Raw genomic sequence first — 23,224 nt, 5'->3', positions numbered from 1 at the left:
CTTTGAAGGTTGATGAAGGAAAGAAATCAAACCCACTGCGTTTAAAAAAATAAAAATATCTGCACATGGAGAAATAAAAGAGACCTTTAGGAATAGGCTACAATTTCATCAGTCTCGGAGGCCAATTGAAGGAAACAGCTTATGCGCATCACTTAAGGACCAACGATAAAAGATAGCATCTGGTCTAGAACGGAGAAAAAACAAACCTCTTTTTCTGATCACCGCCCTCACTGGCTGAGGACTCTTTAGTGGCAGGGGAAGAAGATTCCTCTGAATTAGCTTTGTCTTCTGCTCTCTTGCCATCTTCTTTGCTATCTCTGGCTTCGGCACCTGCGCCTTTCTCCGCTGTCTCCCCACTAGAGGCTTCCAGGCCTTGGGAGCGTTTGCTACTCTGATCGCTTAGGGTCTCTACCACTACACCTTCAGAGTCCGGGGCCTCTTCCTCGGGGCTCTGTTCACTTGTCTCCCCTTTTGCTACCACTAAACGCTTTGCTTCCTTCCTTGCCAAAGCTTGGGCCGATTTGCTGTCCAAAGCTAAAGCATCTTCCTCCAGCTGAGCGGCAGCGAGAGCGTCCTCTTCCTCAGCCAGCCTCTTGCCTGGCCCCGCGTTACTGGCTTCCTGCGCACGCGGCCGCTCCGCTTCGGGAGGTTCTTCGTTAAGTAGCTCAGATTTACAAGTTTCCCCCAAAATGTCGAGTATTTTCTCATTTTCTACGGATTTAACAGGAATAGAATGGCACAAGATTTAATCACCAGGGAAATACAGCAATCACAAATGTGGAACTGGCATGGCTGCCACACTAACACCAAGAGAACTGCTAAGCTACACAGAGATTGGAAAACCCTAGTGTACACAGTGTTACACCTACCACGCTAACTGCTCTCTCACACCCTGCCAAATCAGCCCTAGCACCTCAACAGGCAAGAAAAATGCCCCCACAGATTTAACAAAAAACTTCGGGCTCAGCCTTCATATTCTTCAGCAAATCGTTCAGCTCTGTTTCTTCTCTAGTTAGCTTCCAGAGTCCGAGATGCTTAACTGAACGTATCAAGGCACTGAGAGTTCAATTTTTAAATTTCTGTGAAATTCTTTTAGCAGAGACAGTCCAACATGAGAACTGGGCATCTTCTGATGGTGCATGAGTGTGTTTGCAGTCCAGAAAGGGTAAAGTATCTGTGTGAAATTTCCATGAAGAAACTCTCTTCTTTCTTCTGTATCCAGTAACTAATCTTTACATTTTAATGCCCTACAATATCTTTGTACTGCTTTCACTGCTCTCTACTTAGTAACAGAGTTAAGGTGTGTGCAATATCACAAGATCTGTTTACAAGTAGAATATTTAGCTTTTAAAACTGTGATTAAACTTCTCTAAATCCATTTATGTAGTTTAACAGGTTTTTAAACCATTTCATTTCACTGGAAGTATTTCAAGCATCACTTCACAGATCTGGGGATATGATTGGGTTTCCAATCTCTATGACCCTGCATGATCTGGATTGTCCATTATAAAAATAATGCAAATTATGTTTGTTTGCTTGGGTTTTTTAATAGTTAATGGTTTAAAAAGTATTAGTTGAAAGGACAGGAATATGTTTTTCTTTAACAGTACCTGGCTCCAAGTGTAGCTTCTCCATTTTCTGTTTAGGAATAAAAGACCACAGAATGAGGGTTTTAAAAAAAGTATTTTCTAACACAGAATAATAACAACTCCCTGTCCAATCCCAAAATTAAAATCTAAACAAATTAATCTACTACATTTTGCTCTTTTTTTCACCATCCACTGGAAAGGAGTATTTTATATAAATAATTTTCTGGCACATTAAAACCAAATCAAAATATTAGCCACAACTCCATTCATTATATTATGAACTCCATTCATTATATTATTCAGAATTATAAAGAGACTAATAAAGTATCTTTGTGTACCACCACACCAACTACAGAGTAAAAAACAAACCCAGCTACTACTTCATATAATTGTGGGAGAGAGAAGAAGTCAGCAGTACAAGACCCTTTTTATCTGCCATAAAATGAAGAAAATCTTGAGAGCTGACTGGAAAGTAGGGAAAAAACCACAGGGCACCCTCAATTCACACACTGTGCTGAGCAAGGTCACAAATGTTTTGGATTCTGTTACAATTTCATATTATGGTCACATTCTCTTTTTTGTAGTATGAGAACTGAGGAAATATTGATAATACAACAGACAGCTATGCAATACAGCTACATTTTCAGTTTACCTTCATTTCAATTAAATCAGAAGAGGAGGCTTCTAAATTGTTTTCAATTTCATCATAATCTTCCTACAAGAGTAAGAAAGGAATGAAAGCATTTCTTACCAAAAGTAGCTTAAGGAAAACACACCTGTATTTAATTTTACCTTTCAAGAAAACCAGAAATATTTTAAAGTTTTTGACAGACCTCAATTGCTACTTTAGTGTGAACCAAAAATGAGGAGCAATGTGTAAACATACCTGATATTTAAATATTTTTCTCCAATTACTTTTCATTTTAATTTCAACAGGACACTGTCTATTTCAAAGTTATTCTTAGAGTCTTATTTCACATTTCTGTGGTTACCAAACTTTTTTTTTTCACTTTCTCACTTTTTAACTTCAGTTTCTAAATGAAAAAAACAAGTCAGAAATGAAGTTGACTTAAGTTTACACTCTTTCAAATTGAAAAACATATCCCAAAAAATCTTTCTTCTTTAAAGAGCTGAGAGTAAGATGCAACCAAAACTCATTGGTTACATGAGGTTAATTTACAGAACACCACAAAATTATCAATTCCAGCTTTCTTCTGTTAGGAATTAAAGCTGGTTAATATGGTGGTGGTTATCTGTAGACAAGTACCACCACCAGCCATCCTGGAACCTTAACCTGTTGTAATTTTCTATTAATGGTGTTCATACCCATAGAGGGTTCAGTGTGAGTCCTTCAAGAGCAGCACCAGTGCCTGCAGTGAGTAACAAACTCTGAGGAGACCTGGCCCAGGGCTCTCTGTTGTGTTCTGATTGCTCCTGGGGACCCTCCCCAGGGCACTGGAACCACTCTCTGACCCAGGGATCCTGCCCAGGGAAGGATCCCCAGAACAGGATGTTGACACTTTGTGGGCCCAAGGGTCTTGGTCTTCCTGTGGCACTGACAGATCAATCAAACACAAAGGCCTGGAGAAAATCTCCCTTTTCAGGTGATGGAAGGTAACTGATAAGAAATTGAAGCAGATATGCAGATGGCAAGGAAGGAAAATGTGTTCTGTTTGGTGAGTGAACAGCCTAAAATAAATAAAAACTGAAGATTTTATTTATAAACCCAAAAGTATCCAAAAAGGATAACATTTGGGGAGAGAATGTGACATATAGATAACCCTGTGCTGTCTGAAAATGACACTGCAAGCTGCTCCCAAAACCAAGTCAAAAGTCAATGTCAAAAGGCAATGTCAGAACAGAGCAACATAGGAAGTTCTTATTTTATCAAGCTCTATGAGAAAACAGAACAAAACTTCCTTAAACTAGAGCAGTATTTCTGCAGAAAAGGGTTAGGGTTATCCAAATTACCTGAGCTGAAAATTTATTTTTCTTTCTCCCCACATATATAAATACCTGGATAGCTGGCTGTATGCATATATACACCTTAAAACATATAACACATAAAGGAATACAGAAACTAATACAGCATTTTCAATTCCAGGCTTCTTTCACAGCAAGCAAAGATGATACTGCAAGGTAAATAAGATGGTGACTTGTCTACTGAGAACACTTCAAGTCTCAAGAATATTTACCATTTATAAGAGTAAGACATGAGAGCTGTGAATGGGAAATAAAATCCAGATCACATTCATGTCCTACAGTCTAATGGATTGAAAAATCTATTATTATATCTATTATATATTTAAAATCCCTATTAAATATCTTCCCAAAAATTACAAAAATCTCTATTCACTCACCTCATTTTCTGTTAGCTGATCAGGAAGTTCTTTCATTTCTGCTTCGACAGTATCTTTATTATCAGACAGAGAATCAAGAATATTGTCAGGACTATAATCTTCTCCACAGTCTACAGCACTGCTGTTATCTATTTCAGCTTCATCTAAAACACTAATATCCATCATGTCAATATCCTGCAAGGTATCCAGATTCGCTTCAATATCCTCCTACAGAGACAAAAAGGGTAAATGTGTATTTATTGCAGGTTACATGATGCACATTCTTAGAAACTGCAATCATGATTTCACTTACCTGCCCATCCCTAGAATTTTCTTCTAGACCATTGTCTTCCACACCTTCTTCTTCTGGCTTTCTTCCTAAAAACAGTATCATTGCAGTGAGATGTAGCACTACATTTTGTAATATGTTTAAGCTATGGTGAATTACCCTTTGGACACTTGTTACAACAAGTAACAAAGAGGAAGTTAAGAGTTAAACAAGAGTTAAGAGGCTGATTCAGAAGGCTGGTGTGTAACTGAGCTCACCTTGCTACTCCACAAAAGCAACCAGCAGGAGTATGAACTACAAGCAGCACAGTATTTCCCTAAAGCTACACTATTTTTCTAAAGCTACAGTCTCATTCCACAACAATTCAATACCTAAAAAGACACAACAGCCACTGGATAATCCCTTTAAAAGTAACACCTTAAGACTGTTACGAAAACACTTCCCTTAATTAAACGGATTTAAGAATTAGTATTCACTTTCAAGATCTTGGACATACAAATCACATTTATGCACATCTGTCACCCCCAAACTTGTGCTGCTATTCAAAGACAACAGCTCTTTTCCTATTTTTAGCCACTCTGTTTTAAAAGAAGCAACTTAGTCTGTTTCTCATCAGAAAGTATTTTTAAGAACTAGCTATGAGCAACTCAAGTAAGCCACATGTAAAATTGCATGTACAATATTTAATATTTTGAAGCAACATACAGTTAAATATAATTTAAATATAATTACAGAGGCTTTCCATGGAGCTTATGCTATAGCTGTTTACTCTGTACCTGTGGTCACAAATACAAAAACACCTGCAATTTACAGTTTTGTCTTCAAGTTTTGAGACTTACTAATAAAACACAGTCATGTGTCATATTATCATTGAAGTTATTATTGCTCATTAATGCAAAAGAGTTTTACCATTTTCCACAAGGTAAAAAGAGATTTTTTTTTTTTTTTTTTAAATTAATTCAACAGGAGAAAGCAAGCTTGTATGCCAAGTCCTACCACCATGCAAACAGTAGAACTGCAAGTGTCCAGACACCTTACCTTTGCTAATTCTTTTTGGCATTCTCTTTGTGGTCAGCTCTGAAGCCACGGGAATTTCATCAGGATCTCCTCCTTCCTCCTCAATGGCCTGTTGGAGACAGCAGGATGATCTCCACTGCATCATTTGCTGGTGTGAATTTGTACTGGCTTTGGACAGAGCAGTTAATTCTCTTCACAGCAGCTGACAGGGGCTGTGGTTGGAGCTTGTGCTGAGAGCAGTGCTGATAACACAGGGATGTTTTGGGTACTGCTGAGCAGAGCTTACACGGTGACAAGCTTTCCTGCTTCTCACTCTGCCCCACAGGTAGGAGACACAAGAAATTGGGAACAGACAGAGCTGGACAGCTGCCCAAAGGGACATTCCAGACCAGAGGGTGTCGTGCTCAGCAATAAAACTGGTGGATCCTGGTGGGGCTGCCATTACTTGGGATCAGCATCAGTTGAGCTGGTTGACAGTAAAGAATTATTTTCTTTCCTATTGCTTGATTCTCTTGTGTGCTTTATTAATTCCTTTCATCTCTGCTGGCCTTTTGTTTCACCCTTATATTTCTTAAAATTATAAACTTGTCTTTATCACAGCCCCATAAGTTTACTCTGCCTTTTACCCTTTCACTTCTAGCTCCCAGCCTGAGTGAGTGGCCATGTGGTGCTTGGCTGTCTGCTAGGGTTTAACCACAACTGCATTTTTAAGGATTTTTCAGAAAGAAACACTGGTGTCTCCCCTAGCTCAAGTCATACAGCCAGGCTGCTGTATCACCTGTCAGAAATACTAATTAGAGGGTGCAACACATCCCCACAGCCAAATTAAGCTACAGCTGGGGAGCAAAGCTCCCTGCTCTGCAGATAAGTACATTAACAGTATAAAACTGGGAGAGATTCTTACAGGAGCTCTTACATGAGTTTTTTTTCTCAATGTGCAGGCCTGTTAGAAGCCATAAAAGGGGCAAGGCTGACTGCTCTGGCCTTATGGAAGTCTGTGGGAATACATTCCAGAGAGGTCGGAGAGATGGAGTGGGGTCAAGTGTGGTTGGGCCAAGCATTAGGGCAGAAACTGATGTACAGAAAGTTCCACCTAAATAGGATAAAATTCTTCACAGTGCGAGTGAGCACGCACTGGAACAAACTGCCCAGGGAGGGTGTGAAGTCTCACTAAACATATTCAGGAACTGTCTGGACGAAATCCTATACCATGGGCTCTAGGACAAAACGCTGTTAGAGCAGATGACCCACTGCGATCCCTTCAAACTTTACCCATTCTGTGACGGGTATAGCGATAAAGTATTAAAAGAGATAAGGGGAAGGGGCACGTGTGTGTATGCCGGGGGAACGGGAGAGTAAATCGGGGAAGGACGTCGGGGTCAGGCAATGAGGGAAAGGTCGGGGCCATCTCAGATTCCATCCAGCGCAACCTGAGCCGCGCTCCAGAGCAGCGATGGAGCACGGGCGGCGGAACAGGCGCCCACGCCACAGAACGATGTCGTGAAACAACGGCTCTGCAGCAGAGGGAGCAAAGGGGACGCGCCGGTGCCCAACAGCAGCCCATGAGTGCCCGGCGGCAGCAGCGAGGCCCCGCTGCCCTCAGGGCTGCCCCGCTCCCGGCGCCGGGCCCGGCCCGAGCGCGCACGCGCCGAGAGCGCCACAGACAAAGGACCCGGATGGGCCCACGCCGCTCCCCCCGCCTCCCCCGCCGCGCTTCGCCTCACCTTCCTCAGCCGCTCCATGAGGACGCTCTTGTTGCCGCCGCTGTCCAGGTTACGCCGCTTGAGCTCAGCCCGCAGGTCGATGACTCGCAGCTCGCTCAGCCGCCGGGTTTCAGGTTCCGAACCAAAAGCCGCGGCCCCACTAAGGGATGTGAAATCCCCCAGTCCGGCCGCTGATTGACTCTCCGCCATCAAGGCCCCTTCAGTATTTCGCCTCGAGCCCGAACGCGCAGGAGAACACGGCACAACCCAGCAGCGAACCTGGCGATCACGGCACAAAATGGTGGGGAGCGAGACGCGCCGAGGGGAGGGGGAACAAAGCGCGCTGTGCGCAGGCGCGGGCGGGACGGAGCGGTGGGGGGGCCTGGCGGGAGAATGGCCCCACGCAGGCGCGAGCGGCGTCGCCCGCGTCCAAGGACGGCTCGCGCGCTGTCGCGCATGCGCAGGAGGGGCCCGGGGACCGCTGGCCGCGTGACGCCGTCGCCGCTCCGGAGTTGNTGTCGCGCATGCGCAGGAGGGGCCCGGGGACCGCTGGCCGCGTGACGCCGTCGCCGCTCCGGAGTTGGCGGCGCCGCGGCGCGCGCAGCCTGGCCGGGCCCCGGCGCGCATGCGCGCTCTGCATCTCCCCCTTTCCCGCCCCCTCGCTCTCGCCTGCGCCTCGGGGCTCCTCCATTTTGTGCTGCGGCTGCGGCGCTCCCGCGTTGTTTTCACCCCGCCTTGCCCTGCGTGCTCGAATCGAAACCACGGCCCATGGCTGAGAGTCACTCACCGGCCGGGCTGGGGGAGTCTGCGTCCCTGGCCGGGCCTGGCGCCCCCGGTTCAGAGTCTGAAAGCCGGCGGCGGCCGCTGAGCGAGCTGCGCGTGATAGACCTGCGGGCCGAGCTCAGGCACCGCAACTTGGACAGCGGCGGGAACAAGAGCGTCCTCATGGAGCGGCTGAGGAAGGTGAGGGCGGGCGGGCGCGCTGGGGCTGCCTCAGGGGTGGGTTTAGCGGCTGCGATCCCGGCCCGGCGGGCACCGCTGAGGAAAATGGCGCTAAAGAGCGCCGGGGCTGCGCCGGGGCCCGCCGGGATCGGTGCGAGCGTTCGGTGCCCGGCGAGGCCGGGCCTGCACCGGGCCGTCCCAGGCTCGCGCCGCTGTCATGAAGTGTCACCGGGGCCCGCTCCGATTGCAGCGCTCGGAGTCTGCCGTGGCGCTCGGCCCGGGTATTTCTAGCTTCGTGCACCGCAGTTTTCCTCTTCTCTGAGTTTCTGGGTTTACAGTTCTGTGCGCTGTCTGTCGGGCGTTTTGCTGCGTGCTGATGTTTTTCTGGCGATCGAGCTGGTATCCCGTTCGCTGTATCCTCATCGCAACGTCTCGTGTGTTAACAGCATGCACAACTCCTTCTCTGAGCTGCTGCTTGCTGTGTCCCAGAGCCGAGGTTTTTCTCTGTCACAACAACCCGTGTGTCTGTGCACAAGTCACAAATGCTGTAGGATTGGCTTTTTTTTGCTGACTGCTTTCCTGAAACCTTACACCAACATGTTACTGCCTTCTGCCTGCTTCTTGCTTTGGTCTGGTGGTTTTTCGTTTGTGTATCCGAGTTGCTGATTCATGGTTTGGAATTTTTCAGCCTCTGGTGTTCAGCTCTTAAACTCAACAAAAGTGTACAAATGAAATTTTTTACATCCGTTTTTACATCTGTCCTCCTCTTTTGCCCCTACTAGGCTATTGAGGAGGAAGGAGGGAATCCTGATGAAATTCCAGTGGTTTCAGAAAATATCATGAAGAAAACTCCCAAAAGAAGCAGCAAAGGTACTGGGCAGTTAAGAGAGATTTTCCACCTTATCATCCTTGAGTGTTCAAGCAAGTGTACTCATGAAATTCTACCTTTGTAATCTTTTTTGTGTTACTGGTACTCTTCCCCACATTTGTGTTCAGGGTTCTCTGAACATATATCCCCTGTTGATATAATATTAAACTTAGCAGTTATTTATTCAGAGAATTTCATGTGATTTAATAGGGCAGGAAATGTTGAAGGATCTCTTAGTTTGTTCTCAGAGTTCCCTGAAATTTGTATTAAGAATTACCATGTAACATTGAAACAGTGTCAGTGTTTTTAATACTTTTTTTTGTGTAGAAATGCAGAGTTTCTAGCCTGGAAATTCTGGAATGTTATGCTTCACAGCTAATAACAGTTGTGATTTTCTTCCCAGAAGGCAAGTTTTTAATCAGTTTCTGGAGTTAGATATGTTTTCAAGGCCTTGGTTTTCGTAGTGGTGAGACAGTCTTACATAATCCTTATTTTCATCCTTATTAGCACAATTTGATCTTATTTTGTAAGCAAATAGTGTTTAAAACTTTGCATTGGTGCTGAGAAAAATAACTAGTTTAGATAGAGTATTTGCATTACTAGATCTGGTTTACACTAAATGTAAATATGTGACATGAAACTTAACTATTTTGCCAGCTAGTTTGTTTGATTTTTGTCATTACATCTGATTTGGAGTGACAGTGCAATTGCTTGCAGGCTAAAATGTGAAATCTTGATTAGATAGCGGGCAAATGTCACAACTCTGGGTGAAAGAGATCTTTTTAATCATGTTGCTTTTAAAGCATCAGAAAAAAACCTGATGTCCATTACAGCACTTTTAGTGTTGGGGTGGACATGGATGAAATGTTCCTCTTGGCTCTAAAACCCCTCTCACTTTCCAGTTGTAATGTGCTTGTAGTTTTTGAGGAAAATAAAGTTCATAAAAGATCAAACAGCTGCTTAGCTCTGAGTTTGAGAAGTTGCTCTTTGGTGCTGAAGCTGGTGTAGTGTTTTCAGTAATGTCAGTTGTGATAATTCACGTCCAGCTGGTGGACAGAACACTGTAGTAAAACTCACAGGTAGAGTGGGGTTTTTTTGTTATTTTGTGCTGTGTTTTGTTTGGTTGGGTTTTTTTCTCTTCTAGTAAACGTCTGTAAAGAAATGAAAGGTTGAAGTAATAAATTGCTGCAATCTGAGCTGAGCCAAATGTTCTGGGGAGGTCACAGAGCTTGAGCTCCTGCCAGGTGTTGGACTCTGGAGTTTGTCACTTACTGGGGTGGTAACAAACAGTCGTGGGAAAGGGGAAGAACTGAAGAGAATACCAACTCTGGTGAAAAAGTAAAGCTTGAAGGGTACAAGTGTAATTCCTGCTTTCATTCTAATGATGATAATATTGTTAGGACGTAGACCAGACGAAGAGGGAGTGGAAGATAATGGCCTGGAGGAGGATTCTGGAGATGGACAGGTACAGGGGGCTGGGTTTGGAGGGCACTGATGGCAGATGGCTCTCAAGTCACCCTGGCTGTGACATGTGCTTTTTTTCTTTTCACAGGACGATATTGAAGCAAGTTTGGATAACTTGCAGGATATTGACATGATGGATATTAGTGTGTTAGATGAAGCTGAAATAGATAATGGCAATGCAGTAGATTGTGGAGATGATTACAGTGCCCATAATATTCTTGACTCGCTGTCTGATAGTAGAGAAAATGCTGATGCAGAAGTGAAAGAACTTCCAGATCAGCCTGCAGAGTATGCTGTAGGTAACTTGGAGGCATCCCCACAATTTTCAGAAATTAAAGAAGAATCAAGAGAAATACCAATAGTGATGGTATGCATCTCTAATGTGTGTGGAATCAGGGTTTTCTTTTCTAAGTTTTATTTATTTTTAAAATATATAACAAAATGGTGGCTAAAGAGTACTTGGGAGCTTTGGGACTGTACTGGTTCTTATGGTCGTTGATTTTCTTTTTACATATTTGTGGAAATATGAGTCTTAATTTTAAAAACACTTAAATGTTGTTTGTACGTATGATTGTATTAATAGCAGTTTGCAGAGCATTTGTAATCATGCTTTGAACTCTGCTTAATTAAGTATAATATATATGTATTATTCCTATTTTCACATCTTTATTGTAGAGAACATGTGAGGCATACAAATAGTATAGCTTACTTTCTTCTCAACTGAACAGCACCATTCAGAAAATCAATTTCAAGGTTATTTTTCTGCTAAGATTGGGTCTTGCAGTTATTAATTTGCTGAAAGTATTTTTGTGTTGGCTTTCTGTGTTCATCTGGCTGTTGACACTGGCTAGAGGACAATCCCTTCCCGCAAAATCAAGTGTTTTATCTCCTGAAATATGCAAGAAAACATTTGAAAAAAGTTATTTCTGCTCCATCTAATGGGGGAATATTGCTTTTTGTTGTGTGTTCACATGAGCTTCTAAAGTTGTGTGGTTCTTTTTTAAAGTTGCAGAAATAAGCTTATCCCCAGGCATATCCCTGTCCTACACAAATCAAATGGAAATACTCAGAAAAAAGGGGGGTTTTTTTAAGTGAGTAAATGTCTTGGGGCCAGGTTAGCTCCCATGATCTGCTTTCATCAGTGAAGGAAATGATTATCAAGTCCTGTAGGTTTTTTGGGTCTGTATTGTTGCTGTGAATGACAGGGATACAAATCAGAGAAATTTTGCTGTTGGAATCCCCATCCTTAAAAGATTTTTGTGAGCTGACCATCATAGGTAAGAAATAATGAGAGAGCTTATTCAGTCAGTGGGGATCAGGAAGAGTCTTGGGAGTTATCACTCAGTTTTTACCATTATTGGTTGCTTTAGATACTGGATGTGTTTGCTGGATAACAGCTGTCAGTGCAAATAGAAATCTTCAGTTTCTCTCAGGTTTCACTCACAATATTCCATTGTAGATAACAGGATGTCTCCCATTTATTTTTTAAAGGTAGAGTTTGAAGATGTTGGGAACAGTTTAGATGCTTCTTCATCAGATTTAACCGTAATAAAGGTAAATGGTAGCCAGTTTTTCTTTACAAACAAAAAAAAGCATAAAATACACTATATAATACTGTATGTTAAAACAGTATGTGTACAGTGGGTGCATTCTTACTTTGCAAAGAATAGGAACTACTGCTTTTTAATTTACTCATAAAGACAAAGACATATTTCTTTATCAGGTCATACATATAATATATATAATTATGACATATGTGTCATACTGAGTTTGGTGGTAGATTGGATCCCTTTTATCTGATGGAAATACCAGCTCAGTGCCTTGCATTGTCTTTAACTTCCATTAAAAATGTACATATCCCACGGTGAGAAGAAAGCTGGAACTGTCTATTCCTGAAATGCTGGCCTTGTTTCCAGAGCACTCCTGGTAGGTTAAGAGCCCCATTTCCAGGTGAAGCTGGTGTTTCTGTTGGTCTTGTTTTCAGAAAAGAGACTTCAAAAAATACAGGGTAGAGGAGGATAACAGATAACATGAAGATAAACTTTCCTCTGTGCTACTTACATGTACTGATTTATTTACCCATGTGAATGTGTACCATGTGTTCAACAGGTGGCTGAATTTCAGAGGTGTTAAAGTTTTCACAGACTTCATGAAACCTTGAGGATGTTAAAAACTCACCTTAGACCTTCTGAGATATTTATTTAAAGTTCAATGTTCTCAAAGCTGAAATAGGCTAAATTATAGTAATGCTCTCACTAAATACTCTCGTGTAATGGGTGGTTAAGAGATGTCATTCAGAATAGCATCTTCCTTATGAAATAGTGATATTTCTCATTTTTAAAATCTTTTTCACTACAGGAACTTGAAGAGTTACCTTTGGAGCCAGGTACTGTTTGTTTTTGTTTGGTTTACTTCAATTTTTTTTTTTTTAAATGAAAAAAAAATCCTGGGCATTTTAAGAGTTTCATTCTTCATTTAGGCTTTTTGCGTCCCTGTTTGGTTTCTTTGGTTCTTTTTTTTAATGCATTACTGTAGTGTACGTTATTATGGTGGAAAATCCAGGTCATGCAGGGTCATAGAGATTGGAAACCCAGTCATATCACCAGATCTGTGAATAATCACCCTTGGAAAACGTGTTTAATGCCATGAAATGGTTCCCTAGAACTGTTACTGCAGAGTAAAGTTAAGGAACGAGCCTTAAAGATATAAAGGTTCTGAAAACAGATCTTGTGATATCACACTGTACAGTGGTTCTGTGAATAAATATAAATACAGGAGTGTAGGCAGTGCAAAGCTCTGGTGCAGAACAGAAATTAAAGAGTGACTGGACGTCGGAAGAAGGAACATGCTGCCGTCACAGGAATTTGCTACAGATCCCACTCGCTTTCTGGACTGCAAACACACTCAGAACCATCAGAAGATGCCCAGTTCTCATGTTGGACTGTCTCTGCTAAAAGAACTTCACAGAAATTTGGAAAATTGAACTCTCAGTGCCTTGATACGTTCAGTTAAGCATCTCGGACTCTGGAAGCTAACTAGAGAAGAAACAGAGCTGAACGATTTGCTGAAGAATATGAAGGCTGAGCCCGAAGTTTTTTGTTAAATCTGTGGGGGCATTTTTCTTGCCTGTTGAGGTGCTAGGGCTGATTTGGCAGGGTGTGAGAGAGCAGTTAGCGTGGTAGGTGTAACACTGTGTACACTAGGGTTTTCCAATCTCTGTGTAGCTTAGCAGTTCTCTTGGTGTTAGTGTGGCAGCCATGCCAGTTCCACATTTGTGATTGCTGTATTTCCCTGGTGATTAAATCTTGTGCCATTCTATTCCTGTTAAATCCGTAGAAAATGAGAAAATACTCGACATTTTGGGGGAAACTTGTAAATCTGAGCTACTTAACGAAGAACCTCCCGAAGCGGAGCGGCCGCGTGCGCAGGAAGCCAGTAACGCGGGGCCAGGCAAGAGGCTGGCTGAGGAAGAGGACGCTCTCGCTGCCGCTCAGCTGGAGGAAGATGCTTTAGCTTTGGACAGCAAATCGGCCCAAGCTTTGGCAAGGAAGGAAGCAAAGCGTTTAGTGGTAGCAAAAGGGGAGACAAGTGAACAGAGCCCCGAGGAAGAGGCCCCGGACTCTGAAGGTGTAGTGGTAGAGACCCTAAGCGATCAGAGTAGCAAACGCTCCCAAGGCCTGGAAGCCTCTAGTGGGGAGACAGCGGAGAAAGGCGCAGGTGCCGAAGCCAGAGATAGCAAAGAAGATGGCAAGAGAGCAGAAGACAAAGCTAATTCAGAGGAATCTTCTTCCCCTGCCACTAAAGAGTCCTCAGCCAGTGAGGGCGGTGATCAGAAAAAGAGGTTTGTTTTTTCTCCGTTCTAGACCAGATGCTATCTTTTATCGTTGGTCCTTAAGTGATGCGCATAAGCTGTTTCCTTCAATTGGCCTCCGAGACTGATGAAATTGTAGCCTATTCCTAAAGGTCTCTTTTATTTCTCCATGTGCAGATATTTTTATTTTTTTAAACGCAGTGGGTTTGATTTCTTTCCTTCCTCAACCTTCAAAGGTTGTTTTCCCCAAATTACTCTTATTTCTGTCATCTGCAAAAGAGAATTGTCCGTTTAGGGGTACAAATCCCTATTTCCTGTCACTCTTCTAGAAATTTGCCAATAATAGTGTTTATTTTGGAACTAATTTACTGGTAGGTATCCAATTTTAGTTGTGCTGTCTAGAATTAATGTTTTTTTTGCATATGATCTCTTGAGTAATGTGGTGTTTTATCTTTAGCGCTGTTGAAGACAAAGATGCAAAGGCAATCGCAAAAGATGAGAAAGGTAAGTGTATGTTTGAGGTTTTTTGGGGTTTTTTTATGTACAGAAGACCTGGAGTAAAACAGAGGACTGTTAATTCAGAGAACCCTCAGTGCAGTTGTAGCACCTCCCTTTAAAATATAGCTTTAAAATATAATTTCCTTGTAACTTCTGGAACATTGTTAACAAACAAAGTTGGGGTTTGTTTAAAATAAGGAGTCTTTTGGGAATTAACATATGATACTTTGTAATTCTCCTAAAACTGATTGAAGAACAGGAAAAAAATCTGGCTACAAACACATTAAAGCTCTTCAAATGCACATGAACTATGGATTTCAGATGTTCATTTTTGCAGTGTGGGCATTTGCAGTGTGTAGCCTGCAAATTGTTTTTAAGAATGAATGGAAGAAGTAGAATTAAAATTGCCATGGAAGAGTTTTATGAAGGAAGAATGGAGGAGGTTTTAAGACTCTTTAATTTTGCTTTGCTGCATTTGTGTTTTACATGCTCTTTTATGTTTGGCTCTTTTGTGCCCCAGGCCGTGTGGGGAGTGGTTCTGGCAGAAATTTGTGGGTTAGTGGCCTTTCCTCCTCTACTAGGGCTACAGACTTGAAGAATCTTTTCAGCAAGTATGGAAAGGTACGTGGTGGATATGTAAATTAACAAACCATTCTGCCAGTTTAAAAGGCTGACTGTAAATTTAGCTCTTATTTTCCCTAATGAATAACTGGGCAGGCTGAGTTCTTAACTTTGTGTTCTTTGGAAGCTCTGTATCTGAAAGGAGCACAGTTCAATAAAGAAGATTTAAATGGAGGGGTGGGAGTGGAGGTGGAGTGTGCAGAGAATATCTGTGCAGATACCTGTGAGAATGAGGCAATTCTTGACAGGAAAGACTGGTAGATCATCATGTAGTAGCCTAGATATGCCTTGAGTATCCAGCAATAGTTAATTCTTTTTTAAACTATTCCATTTCAAAGGGCATCCTCTGGAGAAATCCAGTGTTTGAGGACAGGCTTCCACTCATTTTACAGTGCCTGCTAAGATACAAGAGTAGAAGTTGTGGAAGGGAACTCTCTGTGGGACCATCTCCCCTTCTGCCAAATACTTTTCTGAATGTAATATTAAATGTTTATGTCACTTAAGTGCCACTGCCTGTCAGAGATTGTCATCTGTGGGTACAGATGTGTCCTGTAAGGAAAGAGAAAGTGGTAGTAGTTTAGGTGATTCAATTTTATTTTGGTTTTTACAATCCCACTCTCCCTTCTCTGTATATATCTGCCTTAAGCTCCCGACCTGCTCAGCAACTTGAAGATGAATTTTCTGAGCTGCATTATTGAAGATGTCTCTGTGTCAGGGGATTGATTGAACTAAATGGCTTTTAAAAGTCCTTCCCCATCCAAACTGTTCTAAGAAATGGTGATTAAGTTAGAATTTATTTAGTGACAGACCTGCAAACACAGAATATTTGGTTTTTTCCCCAAGGTGGTTGGTGCAAAAGTGGTGACAAATGCTCGCAGTCCTGGCGCTCGCTGCTATGGCTTTGTGACAATGTCGACATCTGAGGAGGCCACCAAGTGTATTAATCACCTCCACAGAACAGAGCTGCATGGTAAAATGATTTCTGTGGAAAAGGTAAGGAGTAACTATTTTGTGGCAGTGTAATGAAAATAAAAGCATGCAATTTTAATCTCTGTCTCTGACTGTGTAATTATCTCTGGCTGAATTTCTAGGCAAAAAATGAACCAGCAGGAAAAAAGCCTTCGGACAAAAAGGAAGGTGAAACAAGGAAGGAAAAAGACAGGCACCATTCTGCAGAGTCCAAATCTGAGAAGTAAAGTGTTGTTTTGTATTTTTTGATATTTAAAAACCTCTCATTTCAATTACAGCCAGGTGACCAAATTGAACAGTAACTGTAATAAATTGATTTAATATTTCATCCTGCATTTGAAATAGTAATAATGCTTGGAAAGTTGTTGTTTTCCAGTAGTAAGAGCATCTTAACTGGTCCTCTGTTCAGAAATACAAAGCCTCTTGAGTGTTAGCATAAAAACTTGTTAGCCATATCAGGAGATACTGAATCAAATTATTTTTAGGTAAACCATTATTTTTACCAGTTGTTTGTCATCTGATCTTACTCTGTCTTGGACTCTTAACTGATAAATATTTCTAGGATTTAGTCTGTTTTTCTGGTAGGCTGACTGTGGTTAGTGAGTGATACTTCCAACACTGGTTTTTCAAGTGCTTTGTTGCTTTTGAAAGAGGCATTTTGTTTTCCTGCTCTTTGTAGGTCTGTTGGTATTAAGAAGGAGGAGAAGATCGACAAAAAAGATGATGCTAAGAAATCAGAAAAAGATGAAAAAGAAGGAAAAGAAAAGGATGAACAAAAGACTTCTGATAGATCCAGGGCAAGCAAATCAGGTGATGCTGGCTATCTTTCAGAAATGTTTTCAAGGATACTTGAATATTTTTAGGTGTGATTGATAATTCAGTAAAAAGAAGCTTTCTTAGTAAAACTGACACAAACCTCAGAAAACACCTTGAAAATTTTGAATGTATTTTCTAGTAATTTATAACAGAGTTTACATAATTTTTATGAAACTGTCACTGGGTTTAGACCTGACACTGTGGTTCTGTGTCCTTTTGGGTTTTTTTTTTTAAAAACTATGGCTAAGGATATATTTTGTGGACAGGAGAATTAAATTAAATTTGTATTCTTTTAGCTGTCATCCCTGCCAGAAAATACTGCTGCAATTTTGTGATAAATTTACTGCCCACATCCTCAAGTTGGCAAATTCTTGTCAAGACCCTTAAATCATAAATAAGTTCCATATATTATTAAAAAACTTTCTACTATTTAGTATCTTCACAGTTTTGAATCTTGCAAGAATTGTTGAATGTCTTTTGTACCATTTATTTTTGCTCTATTTTGTTTTCCAGCAAGTCGAGGAACCGAAAGGACAGTGGTAATGGATAAATCTAAAGGAGAGCCAGTTATTAGTGTGAAAACCTCTGCATCAAAAGAGAGGGTAAGGCCAACATCCAGAGAAGCTTTTGTGTAAAACTAGGTGTCAAATAGATTTATGTGCTCAGAGAGGAAGGGTTTTTAGCCTTGCATATTGGTACAATTAATCCTTTTATCACTTTCTGGAAAGCATCAGGGTCTTAATGATGTGGCAGATGGAAAATGCTTCTGTTTCACCTTATTTATACTTTTTCACTGCTGACCTAGTAGAAGTCAAGTTGCAATATGAAAATGGTGTTAGGATGATGTGTTTCACTGAGCTTGGAATGTTACTGGTGTGTGTTGTTTGAAATCAGTGCAAGTCAGGTTGTGTTCTCTTAGTATTTATTTGTAATATTTAGAAGTTCTAATCAAATTCAGGGTACTTTTCCCTGGAATTCCACTTGCTGTTTACCTCTGGGGAAGGTATAGTAGCCTGTTTTGTTCAGGTTGACATAGTGGAGGTATTTGCCTAGGACAAAATGCACCGTGTTCAGCTCATGCATTGTTCTGGTTGATCTCAGAGCACAAAAAGCCAGGACCGCAAATCGGAGAGCAAAGAAAAGCAGGATATTTTATCATTTGATAAAATCAAGGAGCAGCGGGAACGGGAACGGCAGAGGCAGAGGGAGAGAGAAATCAGGGAAACGGAGAGGCGCCGGTGAGTTCCCAGTTCCTCCAAACTTTAAATGGCATTTTTTACTCCCTTACCTGCTCTGTGTTTTGTGCAAAGCAGTGCTGTGCTGACCCTCCAGTGATATCTCAGATTGATTTCATACTAATTACTGCTAGAACAGACATAATGCCAAGTGATGGAGGCTTTTACTGCTGAAATCAGTGTTCTCATGAGACTTCTGTAGGTGCTTTGTGTTCCACTTGACCGGATTTGAATTTTCTTCTTTTTTTTTCCCAGAAGCTTGTAAATACTTTTGTATGTCAGATTTCTGTCTTAGGACATGCTGTGCTCTCTGAAAGGTTTTTCAGACTTGACTTAAGGGTAGATATTGTGTTACTTATGCAGAATTCTCACCTTTGCTTCTGTCATTTGTATGGAGTTTTTTATTTTCCCCTAAGCTGTTTCTTAATTGGGAAGAAGGGGGAGAACATAGAAACTTTTATTTTTTTTTAAAAAAAAAAGGTAAAACCAAACAAGAAACCCTACCCAAAACAAAGAAGCAGTAAAGCTGGGGCTGAAGATTCTCAATTAAAAACCAAGTATCTCTTTTAAATTAGAGAGAGAGAGAGAAGAGACCGGGAGCAGCGCCTGGCAGCCATTCACGAGCGGGACGAGAGACAGAGGCTCCAGAGGGAGCGGGAACGGCTGGAATTCCAAAGGCAGCGCCTGGACAGAGAGCGTTTGGAGAGGGAGAGGTTGGAGAGGGAAAGGATGCACATAGAGCAGGAAAGGAGACGGGAACAGGAGCGAATCCAGAGGGAGAGGGAAGAGCTGCGACGCCAGCAGGAGCAGCTGCGCTATGAGCAGGAGCGGAGATCTGCCATGAGGAGACCTTACGATCCTGACAGCAGGTGAGGAGCAGGGCAGTGGAGCTCCAAACTCCTCTGGGAGCCTGTGGAAACGGGGAGCACCCTGGATAAGGCAGCTGTGGGAGCTCACAGCTGGAAGACTCTTTACCTGCTGCTTTTAACACTAATAGCAATTTGAAGAAGAGCAAATGCCGTGCTTGTACATTTGTTCTGCTCTACTCTTACTTCCCAAAGAGGGATGTCCAAGAGTGGAAACTCAGTGTATCAACTCTTAAGGGCTAGTGGGAAAGATACTCATTCTCTTTTCATGTCAGCACTGTGATAAACAGAGACCCTTTTGTTCGACTAAACATGATGTTCTGTAATGCTATGTTGTGTAGAATCACGATTGCATTGCATGCTGAAATTAAGCTGGTTTTGGTAAACCAAATTTTCTCTGAAACCAAAACACAACTCCTGCTTAACACACGTCGATTTTTAATGACTGGATTGAGTGAGGTTTGAGAGAGCAGGAAAGGGGGAGATGGTTCTGGGATTGCCCAGAAGGTGAGAATTCTGCACAAGTAACACAGTATTCTGCTGATGTGCCCCGTGTGCAGGCGAGATGATCCGTACTGGCCCGAGGCGAAGCGGCTGGCGCTGGAGGATCGCTACCACTCCGACTTCGGGCGGCAGGATCGCTTCCACGACTTCGACCACAGGGACCGCGGCCGCTACCAGGATCACTGCTTGGACAGGTTGGCAAGGCACTGGCTCCTCTTCTTCTATGCCTTCAGGGAAATTTGGTGTCCTTTTGTGGCTTGAATGGTGTCAGCAGAGTAAAAGACTCTGCTGCATTTCTCATATCTAATTTCACACGTGCTTGCGATCCTTTGTTTCTGTGGGTTAGGGACATACCAGAAAGAGGATGCATAAAGATTATAAGCAAAGTCCTAATGTAGTCTGCTGTGATGCTGATGGAGATAGGACAACTTCTCTCAAGTTTCTCTCTGCTTTATGAACCCCCCAAGATTTAGCCATTTCCTTTTGCTTTAAAACTTTTCCTATTTTCATCTTTGCAGCCTGGCTAATACAGGTTTTTAGTGCCAGAGAATGGAAAAATACTTTCTGTGTGGTACCATTGAGACTTCCATTTGCTCTCAAAGGCTCTCTGGTGAAAACTGTACTCTTTGTTTTTGCTTGTAATTCATTTCTGACAGTGGTAGGTTCACCCAGTATTCTCCCTTGGTATCACTGAGTACCTGGCCATCCTCAGTGGTGCCTTTTTTACCCATACTGTTACTTTGATCTCTTTTTATGCTATGAAACAAGAACTCTCTTGAGTTATCTTGCCACTGAGCATTAGCACCCAGATTTACAGCCTAACAAAAATTAACATTTCATGTGCTACTTCATGCAGACACTGGAATTATCATTACTGTGTTGATTCAACTGAAACTCTTCTTTTTTGATCCAGGAGAGACTGTACAAGGGGAATTCCAGATCGAGATGGGCAGGTGCGTTACAACCAAATTACTGCTTTAGTTGGAAACCAGAACAAGCTGACCCTAAAGCAGAAAGGACACTGTGCACACAGCACAAACACAATCATTTCAGCTGAGATGTTTAAGCAGAGCTAATTTTGTGTGCTAATGAGCATAGAATGCATTATTAGGTTACCTGCTTGCTGGGCTGGTAGCCTCAGATACAGGCAAGGGGAAACCTCTGAGTGATGGGAGGATCTTTTTAGGCTGGTATGTGGCAGTAGAAGCTTTTGCTTGACCATCTTAGGTGTTAGGAGGGAGCTGCTGTACTTAGCTGGCAAAGGATGTCTTCTGTCACATCTAAATAAAATGACTGGTGCCATAATGAAACAAGACTGTAAAAGGACAGGTGTGAAAATCAATGCCACAACAGGATTCAAATCCTTTCATTTCTGCAGAGAGGTAGAAAGTAGGCAGACTTTCTATGTAAAAATTAAAAATCTGTAGCCAAGAATGTAAACCTTAAAAAACTTTACCAAACAAAAAAGACCTCTCCCACCAGAGAACAGCATGGAATCAATGTCAATAAACAAAATAAATGCTTGGAGTGAACCATGCCCAACAATGGAACCTGTAAAAAATGAGACAGCTACATTTTTTTTTCTGACAGCTCATAGAAAGACAACATCCAAAAAGCCAAATTTTTGCAATCTTAGGAGAAAACTTGTGTTGGTTTTTAGCATAACTGTGTCCTGTTTGCCTTTCAGCACTACCCAGATGAGCGGCACGGGGGGCCTGACCGTCACTCCCGGGACTCCTGGGGTGGCTACAGCTCTGACAGAAGGATGAGTGAGGGAAGAGGGATCCCCCCACAAACCCGGTTAGTGCCTGGCAAATCAGGGAAGTGATTGGGGGCTCTTAACATTTCCTCAGTGAACCTTTGAAGGGTGACAGCAGAAGCAGCTTGACAAGTGTGAATCCTCTCTCCAGATCTTGGAGCGTCTGGAGGAGCAGGAATTGCCACCTGTAGCTCCCACATGCCTTGGGAGAGTGAAGCTCTGTAGTGAGGAAAGAGCTGCTCAGTTAGCTCAGCTCTTGACTGTGGTTCTCCTGTAAATAACTTTCATTTCTACAGATGAGATTTAGAGATGCCCCAGTAAGGCCTGTGCAAGTCTCATTGATGGCCAGTGGTCAGGTTTTAAAGGAAATTGAGTGAGAAGTGTCTGCAGTGGAGGGGGTAGAGAACTTGGACTCACCTGGAATCGTGGTTTCCCTTTAAACCAGTTAATCAAGCTGGGCATATTCCAGCTGCATAATTTTCAGAGTGGCAGCCAATGAATTGATCCATGCCCAAGTATTTCAATATCCTTGATGTCTCTGGATCAAAAAAGACAAGATTTGTTGTGTGAAGGATGCTGTTCAGCAAGTGTCTCTCATTGTTTCTCTTTGACCAGTTCTGATTGCAGTGATTGGGTGCCTACAGCTACAGCTTGATTAACCATTTAACACACTTTGGCATGGGGTATGGTGTTTGGCTTTACCCTGTGCTGCTCAGTGGGTAGGGGACATACCTAGAAGATGTTCTTTTATTTTTTTAAGAGATGGACGTGACTGGGGAGATCATGGTCGAAAGTTAGAGGGGCATCAAGATCGTACATGGCAGGGAAATGTGGATGGAGGAGTGATGGGACGGGATCATGAGAGATGGCAAGGTACACTTGCTGCTTACCAGTGTGATCGTGGTTTTTTTCTGTGAATTACTGCTGCTGAACCTTCTAGTGGTAGTTAAATTACTGAGAAAGCAAATGAAATTCTGGGAACAAGGTGACATTTTTATTAAGGAAACACAAAAGCCTGTATTTTTCTTTTTTTTTTTTNTTTTTCTTTTTTTTTTTTTTTTTTTTTTTTTTTTTTTTTTTTTTTTTTTTTTTTTTTTTTTTTTTTTTTTTTTTTTTTTTTTTTTTTTCTTTTTTTTTTTCTTTTTTTGTCTTTTTTTTTTTTGCCTTTTTTCCCTTTTTTTTCTTTTTTTTTGTCTTTTTTCCCTTTTTTTCTCTTTTTGAATTAGGTGGTGATAGAAGCATGCCTGGTCAATCAGGACCAGGCCATGGGATGACTCGAGGAGGAACGTCAGGGTAAGAAGCTCTACCAGAATACTTGCAATATTTTTATCTAATAGTTTAATCCATATAAAGAAAAAAAAAAAAAAATCCAAAACATACCTTCAACTTCTACTTTAACCCTGAATTGGAACAGGGGAGGGGGTGAAAAAAAAACCCACCAAAAATTAAAGAAGCATTTTTCAGGGTGTGAACTTGCCTGGACCAACGTGTGTGGCGTTGTTTGCAGGCGTGGAGGCTTCACTGCAGCCGGGAGCCAGGGCCAGGTGCTGCAGGGCAGTGGGATCCCAGGTGTGTTTGCAGGCCCAGAGAGGACACCCAGACTGAGTGAGCCCCGCTTCAGCCGCCGCTACTGACGGCGCTCGCTGTACTTTGATGTATTTTGTTTGGTTTTTTTTAATTGCCACGTGACAGTGGTCGTGAGTTTTATTAACCAGGGTCACCTTGAGTTTGTGATTCTTAAAGAAAAAAAAAATTAGCAAGACTGCTGCTGCACTGTAGCCAAATACTGTGTCAACTTGGTTTGGGGTTTGGTTTGGTTTATTTTTGTTTGTTTGTTTGTAATGAACATGGTGTTGGTCAAGCATCACTTTTAAGTTTCTGCAAGTGAAACATTCCATTTTTAAAAATAATAAAATTGGTTTATGGCTACTGTT

General features: G+C 42.1%; 2 protein-coding genes across 4 annotated transcripts in view; one reads left to right on the top strand and one right to left on the bottom strand.

Moving 5' to 3' along the window:
* The window catches only part of LOC107215543 (scaffold attachment factor B1-like), an 18,779-nt gene extending 11,475 nt beyond the window's left edge, over positions 1–7,304 (bottom strand). Inside the window, exons 1-7 of the mRNA XM_015651774.3 lie at positions 6,959–7,304; positions 5,256–5,343; positions 4,242–4,306; positions 3,950–4,156; positions 2,242–2,304; positions 1,611–1,638; positions 207–711 (exon numbers count right to left, since the gene is read on the bottom strand). Of these exons, the coding sequence (XP_015507260.1) occupies positions 207–711; positions 1,611–1,638; positions 2,242–2,304; positions 3,950–4,156; positions 4,242–4,306; positions 5,256–5,343; positions 6,959–7,147 (1,145 nt within the window). The 5' untranslated portion in view covers positions 7,148–7,304. The remainder of the gene's footprint in view (positions 1–206; positions 712–1,610; positions 1,639–2,241; positions 2,305–3,949; positions 4,157–4,241; positions 4,307–5,255; positions 5,344–6,958) is intronic.
* On the top strand, positions 7,158–23,224 carry LOC107215542 (scaffold attachment factor B1-like). 3 transcript variants are annotated; one of them, XM_019009125.1, is made up of 21 exons: positions 7,158–7,238; positions 8,662–8,749; positions 10,148–10,212; positions 10,300–10,578; positions 11,703–11,765; positions 12,570–12,597; positions 13,548–14,052; positions 14,480–14,526; positions 15,041–15,141; positions 15,985–16,134; positions 16,233–16,333; positions 16,790–16,920; positions 17,440–17,528; positions 18,028–18,164; positions 18,737–19,030; positions 19,588–19,725; positions 20,445–20,484; positions 21,219–21,331; positions 22,051–22,163; positions 22,517–22,583; positions 22,798–23,224. In XM_019009125.1, exons 1-21 carry the CDS (start codon positions 7,236–7,238, stop codon positions 22,922–22,924), a joined length of 2,679 nt encoding a protein of 892 aa, XP_018864670.1. In that variant the 5' UTR covers positions 7,158–7,235; the 3' UTR covers positions 22,925–23,224. The 3 variants fall into 3 exon arrangements, with proteins under 3 accessions (XP_018864670.1, XP_015507257.1, XP_015507259.1); XM_015651771.3 differs by lacking the exon at positions 7,158–7,238 and adding an exon at positions 7,529–7,900; XM_015651773.3 differs by lacking the exon at positions 7,158–7,238 and adding an exon at positions 7,953–8,160.

The sequence above is a fragment of the Parus major genome, chromosome 28, assembly GCF_001522545.3.
Source record: "Parus major isolate Abel chromosome 28, Parus_major1.1, whole genome shotgun sequence".
Classification (NCBI taxonomy): Eukaryota; Metazoa; Chordata; class Aves; order Passeriformes; family Paridae; genus Parus; species Parus major.
The sequence above is the reverse complement of the archived record's forward strand: the minus strand, read 5'-3'. Positions and strand labels throughout refer to the sequence as shown.